The sequence below is a fragment of the Nuphar pumila genome, chromosome 13 (genome assembly GCF_984573655.1).
Source record: "Nuphar pumila chromosome 13, dmNupPumi1.hap1.1, whole genome shotgun sequence".
NCBI classification, from domain to species: domain Eukaryota; kingdom Viridiplantae; phylum Streptophyta; class Magnoliopsida; order Nymphaeales; family Nymphaeaceae; genus Nuphar; species Nuphar pumila.
The window spans coordinates 54,666,499-54,673,039 of NC_143261.1; the positions used below are offsets into that span (position 1 = coordinate 54,666,499).

The 6,541-nt window shown below is 36.0% G+C and overlaps 1 protein-coding gene across 1 annotated transcript; it reads right to left on the minus strand.

Annotated features, from left to right (window-relative positions):
- Positions 1-1,538: 1,538 nt before the first annotated feature.
- On the minus strand, positions 1,539-6,337 carry LOC149818438 (protein REBELOTE-like). The gene is made up of 4 exons (XM_089986217.1): positions 6,200-6,337; positions 5,664-5,990; positions 5,363-5,569; positions 1,539-1,637 (listed from the first exon to the last, which is right to left on the minus strand). The coding sequence occupies exons 1-4, from the start codon at positions 6,335-6,337 to the stop codon at positions 1,539-1,541; spliced, it is 771 nt and encodes a 256-aa protein (XP_089842343.1).
- Between the last annotated feature and the right edge of the window lie 204 nt (positions 6,338-6,541).

Consider the following 6,541-nt stretch of genomic DNA (forward strand, 5'->3'; position numbering starts at 1 on the left):
TATTTTTTGAGAGGAAACCCCAGTTCAGGTGGTGGGGCCCGGTAGAGATTGATGCTCTGCCGTATGGCCCACTCCCAAGCACATAAAATCCCTCCAGGGAGCTTTATGCTTGGGCTTAAAGCAAGGGATGCACACCCTGGGTATCACAGTTACAAATCTCATTCTCAGGTTAAAAAAGTGAGTTTTCCTCAGGAAAATCTCTGTAAGTTGAAAATGTATACATTCATTACTAATATAGAGCAATCCTAGGGTGCTCTCGGAGCACCTACTAGAAATCATATTTGTAGGTTGCATCTTCTCAATCTGATCTTATAGATGTACTTAAAACAGTGTATTTGATAGTAATCATGTTTTGGATCATGTTCAAAATAGGCTTTTTTAGTCATAAAATTTTGGTACCTTGTGAGCCATTGATTTTTGAAGATCTTAAAAAAAACTACATGTATGACATAATCACATGATCCAAACATTTTTTTCCACTAAATAAAAACTGTAGATCATATCTATAGTGTCTGATCAACGAAAAAAGCACTCAGATTTTGAAAATTTGAAGCTTCTACTAGGTGGCAGTAGGTGATCGGGGAACACCCTATCATTATTAATATAGAGTAATGCTCCGGGAACACCTACTCCCTCCTACTAGAAAGCAAAGTTGTAGATCATATCTATAGGGTTTGATCAACGAAAAAATCACTCAGATTCTGAAAATTTGAAGCTTCTATTAGGTGAGAGTAGGTGCTCTGGGAGCACCTTATATATATATAAATATATATATATATATAGAGAGAGAGAGATTTTGAAAATGAGGTAAGGGGCGTTTACAAAAATACTATACAACATAGGTTACTTTGAGCAATGGGGTGAAAGACATTTACAAAATACCATATAATATAAGGTAGTTTCAGCAATGGGGTGAAGGAAGTTTAAATGATACGCAACATATAACACAATTTCCCTTTAAAAAAATATGCATAAGTTGTTTAGAGTCTAATCGGCTACTTGAATAGTACCATACCAAATGTGTAGGAGAGGGAAGGCCCTCTCAGCTGCTATATAAAACGAGGGTGCCTCCCCTTCATTTAGTGAAAAGCCATTGCCATCGGTAGTCAGCATTCAATGCTGCCTAACATGCGCCATTCAATGCCAGCTCAGCTCAGCATTGAATGATTGCTGACAAAAAAAAGTTCACACCATCAAATGAAGTGGCATGATTTTTTTGTATATTTCAAAATCTTACAAAAAATCATGAGGGTTTTAGCAGTATTTTTAAAATATCGCATTTTTTTCGGGTATATATCGTTTTGTGATTATATTGAAGCCTTTGTGAGCCAAGCAGAGAATTAATTAATTATTGGAGATTTCTAACAAAAATCCATCTATTACCTTGATTTCTTCTCAGCTTTTTTAGAAAGAGATCCCTCAACAATCCTTGCATGATACTTATGGAAAGGAGCACTCCTTTTTCTCTTTTCATCCTAGAGATATTAGAACAGTTGGTGAGAGAAGATGGCTAGTAAACACAAAAAAAAAGAGAAACACTAGCACACCTGGAGAAAAGATTCAAGTGATGCTTGGTCATTTGGAGAAAACGCAATCTCATCCCTTTTTTTTTGTACAAATTCTATGTTCTGCTCAACCTATATCATAGGAAAAAGAAAAAGGTGAGAGAATTGCCAAATTAATTTGATACTTGAATGCTGAAGAGCGCAGAAGATGGCAAGTTTTTAATTACAAGAAAAGCTCATTTTCATACTCTCCCGTAATTTAAGCTTGAATGAAAAAGAAAAAAGCAGACATCATCTCTTTTCATGAATATTTGATGTCAGATTATGATATCCAGAAACTTCAAGAGCATGATATTAATACAAAAAAAAAATATGTGAAGATGATATGTCCATCACGAAATCCACTACTAGTGCATCCTGCTTACAAAGTTTGCATCTGTAGAATACCCTTATATACTACAATATGAAACAGTCCTAAAATATTCACTGATGTCAACTAAAAACCAAGACTATGTTTTAGTTTAATTTTCTTTTCCTTATTTCATTAATTAGTTTAACATTGGTCACAAAGAGCACAACAGAGGATGTTTCAAAAATCATCCTGCTACTTTCATTTGGACATTATTTTGGGTGTTGCGTGGAATCTGGTCCAGTCTAGGAAATGTCGCAGATAGCTGAAGTGTAAGTGCATATCACAAACACCAAAAGGGATTTGTTTTAATTTTATCAGCAACAAATACTTAAAATGATTTTGGGTAAGATGCTGGGAGCTGGCCCTACAGCAGAGTGTGCATTTGGCCAGCGGAGTGGGATTGAGGAGTGATGCTAATCCCACATCTCAAGATCAAAACCAGTCATGTGCCTGTGTGCAATATGAAACAGTCCTAAAATATTCACTGATGTCAACTAAAAACCAAGACTATGTTTTAGTTTAATTTTCTTTTCCTTATTTCATTAATTAGTTTAACATTGGTCACAAAGAGCACAACAAAGGATGTTTCAAAAATCATCCTGCTACTTTCATTTGGACATTATTTTGGGTGTTGCATGGAATCTGGTCCAGTCTAGGAAATGTCGCAGATAGCTGAAGTGTAAGTGCATATCACAAACACCAAAAGGGATTTGTTTTGATTTTATCAGCAACAAATACTTAAAATGATTTTGGGTAAGATGTTGGGAGCTGGCCCTGCAGCAGAGTGTGCATTTGGCCAGCGGAGTGGGATTGAGGAGTGATGCTAATCCCACATCTCAAGATCAAAACCATTCATGTGCCTCTGTGCAAGTTGATGCAAGCGATTGTAATGAAGTATGTGGAATTACAAAAGCAAAGTGCAAAAGCACATAAGTGGACAATTACAAAGAAGATAGACAAGCACAAAAGTGCATAGACAAAAGTCCACTAAAGGACAATACAAAGAGTCAATTAAAAATAAAATATTATTGAAAATGTGCTTTGGGAAGCCATGAAAAAATATAGGGGGAACACTCCCCTATTTATATACAAATACAAGAGGGAGACCATTGGGAGCTCCCTTTCATAGAGACGTTGGGGAGCTCCCTCGGTCATATTTTTTTACTGTTGGGGCCCCTATCGACTCTATAGAGCGGGGCCCAATGACATGATAAAATAGAAATAAAAAAAGAAAATGAAGACAAAAATAAGAAAATGAAAAAATAGTTGTTTCTAATAAACAACTATAATTACATACAAAAAGACAAAAATGCCCTTATTTGGGCAAACTGTTTATATATATATATACACTCCCCTTCAAACTTTACGAGAAAATGATCGAAAGTTTGCTGAGAAAGAGAAATCGAGGAGCGGAAAGAGCTTTGATGAAGAAATTTGTCAACTGGTACGGCAACGTAATAGTTCCTCTTAGATATTCATCACAAACATAGTGACAATCCATCTTAATATGTTTGATTCGCTCATGGAAGGTATGGTAGCTCGCAATGTAGATTACACTCTTATTGTCATAACTCTTCGAAGGTGTTGAGATGATGATTTCCATATCACTGAGAAGACTTTTAAGCTACACAAGCTCCATTGTTGTCATAGTCATTACCTGATATTCGGCTTCAGCTGAAGATAAAGATATTTTTTGTCTTTTCTTACACCTCCAATAGATCAACAAATCTCTTTAAAAAATACAAAAACCTATCATTTAGGTTACCACCCCAGATAATTAGATCTAAAGATGATGAAGAGGACAAAAAAAAAGCTCTTTTGAAACGGTGTTTTTAATGTATCACACAATCCTCATAATTGCTGCCATGTGCAATGTGGTAGGGGCATGTTAAAACTGACTTGCTGCATGAACACATGAGTGATATTAGGTTGGGTGATAGAGAGATAAGTGAGAGATCCAATCAATTGATAATATGAAATAGAATCTTCAAGCAATACACTATCTTCAAGTCTTAATTTTGTATTTATGACTTTTGAGGTTTCCACCTTTTTATCGAAAACTTTTGACCTAGCACATATGTTAGCAGCTAATTTTATTTGAGAGAGAATATATCCTCTGAGAGAATAGGCAACCTCAATTCCTAAAAAGTATCTCAAAAATATGACCGTTGGGGCCCCAACGACAAGATGAGTGGGGCCCCTTGTGGTCTTAAAAAAGCAAAAGAAAAAAAGAAAAAGTAAAAAAGGGAGAGAAAAGGAAAAGGGGAGAGTTTACATGGGGATTTACCAAAATACCCCTATTGGGTATTTGGAGAAATAAGAAAACAAAAAAAGAAATATGTATATATATATACATATATGTATATATATATGTATGTATGTATATATATATATATATATATACATAATTTAACAGAGACCCCCAATGCAATGCATTTAATGCATTTTACAATCAAAAAAAGAAAAATAAAAAATAAGAAAAGAGAAAAGAAAAAGAAAATAAAATAAAAGTAAAAAGACTAAAATGCCCCTAATGGGCAGAATTACAGAAATACCCTTTATCGGGTATATATATATATATACATGATTACATATATATATATATATATTAACAGCAGTACTGTTCATGAGGCAGGGTAGCTGTACAGGATTTTTTCCTGGATAGACAACCAGGTCTGGGCCAAGTCTCCAGACTGGGCCAGGTTTTCCCCGTCTAATAAAAAAGAGATGTTGGGAACTGCTTCTTCATTAGTATAAAATAATGTTTATAACCATAATCCAAATGGATAGGATTAAGCCTATCACCATGATATTGATTCATTGAACAAGATTGTGTCACTTGGCGCCAAGTGGATAACTCAGTCCCGGCTGGTTGTTTTGTTAATCCAAATTGGTGGGTCTTGGATTTTCCAAGTCCATCTAACTCTAGGCACAAACCTGGAGAAGTTTGGCTACACTTCCTGCATCCTAAGATGGGTTCTGAGCTTGCTAGGTTTTGAAACACCGGCATTGGTCATCAATTTTTTTTCTTGTCTCGAACCAACAAATCTTTCATTAGAACTACAGGCTTCCAAGCTTAGACCATTCAATTTAAGGCTGTTCAGGTGGCAGTGGCATGAAGTGGACAGGGCTGGTTCCACATAATCAAATGTAGGTACAAAATCCTCATATGATTTTGAATTGTGGCAAGGGTAGATGTAGAATTGAAGCAAAGTGCCCTTGCCCCAAGTTCAGAGCCCCTTCACCTTATGCACTTGGATTGTGGTCAGGGGTAGGTGCAACCGTGTGACACAGATTCTGTCAGCCCAAGTTAGTTGTACTAAGGATTCCCTGAGCAATGTTTCACATTGTTGGTCAAAAGAAAATTGATTTACAGATAAAAAACACAACTCTGAGCATGTGCTATCGCAAAGTCAAACATGTAAGCTTATTCAAAAATATTTACCTGATCCATGAATGGCTTTACAAGACGTCTGAGGCTCTCACTGGTTGTCTTTTTGCAAAACTTTCTAAAGCTGACGAGTGGAACAAAAGCCAACTCAGGGAAAGATACATGATAACTCCATTGAAAAAAGTGCTCTGAAAGTGTTTCAACTGCAGAGCGTACACATTGCTCATGGTATGCTTTCAGTTTCAGTAGCTGTTTTGGCACCTGTCAGACAAGTAACCAACTAATAAGTAAAGCAGAGAGCCGAGACAGTGAAGATCCTGAAAACTGATGAGGTAGTCTCTCCACTTGAACCAACCTTCAACATACTTGAAAAATTAAAATCTTTTGGAGCACTATTATCAGATTTGCCACCTTCCCCAAATTCTAGAAAGCTTAGAGATAAAGAAGCCACAGGAATGAAGACGCCACTAGAATGTGAAAGCTTATTCAACAAATGGATGCATTTTAGCCTCAAAGGAAAGAAACGAGGTCCAGGCAACATATGGGCAAGTCCATTTATCATCTGAATTGCCAAGTATAGCAAACTCTGAAGATCATGTTCCTTGATGTTAGCACATACAAACTTAACCCAAAGTTCAAGGCAGTTTACATACTGCCAATCTTGTATTTTCCTTAGTCCATCCTGAAAAATATGTAAAATATTAGAAAGAAGATAGAGAAATATGGATCTCGTGTACAAACAGAATTGCAACCACAATTATGAACAGATAAGTAGAAAATTGTGGGGAATAGGCAAAACACTCACTATATTTGGGAAACAACAATATCACAGTGAATTTCTCAAGAAGGGTAAGAACCATTCTAGGTTCAATGACTTGATTCCATAAGAACATGAATGAGAGCAGGGCAGAGGAAACTAGAGAAGTTGTCGGTTTTCCAATTAACATCAAACCATGCTGCAATAGTTCCAATAATTAACATAATATAGATCCCAGCAGTGTTGGCCGATGAAATTGTGAAATCGCCCATAGCTGATCTATATCAAATCAGATAGTGGTCTGAAACATAGTGAAACACACTTGAGAATGCAAAATAATGCTCACGCACATGGAATTCATCCTATAAAAACTTCAGACTTCTTTTAGTGGCAAATTAACAAGTGTAGCATCATTATCTTCACTGTGGTAAACTTTCTCACTTGCAACTTTCACATACATGAAATAATAATTAATT

What these genes read in the sequence shown, in the direction of transcription:
- LOC149818438 (XM_089986217.1), bottom strand. Translation starts at nt 6,337, where the DNA reads ATGGGCGATTTCACAATTTCATCGGCCAACACTGCTGGGATCTATATT. An exon ending in ATTTTTCAAGTATGTTGAAG is followed by an intron (nt 5,570 to 5,663) that starts GTTGGTTCAAGT and finishes CTTGTCTGACAG; the next exon opens with GTGCCAAAACAGCTACTGAA. An exon ending in TAAAGCCATTCATGGATCAG is followed by an intron (nt 1,638 to 5,362) that starts GTAAATATTTTT and finishes CCTATGATATAG; the next exon opens with GTTGAGCAGAACATAGAATT.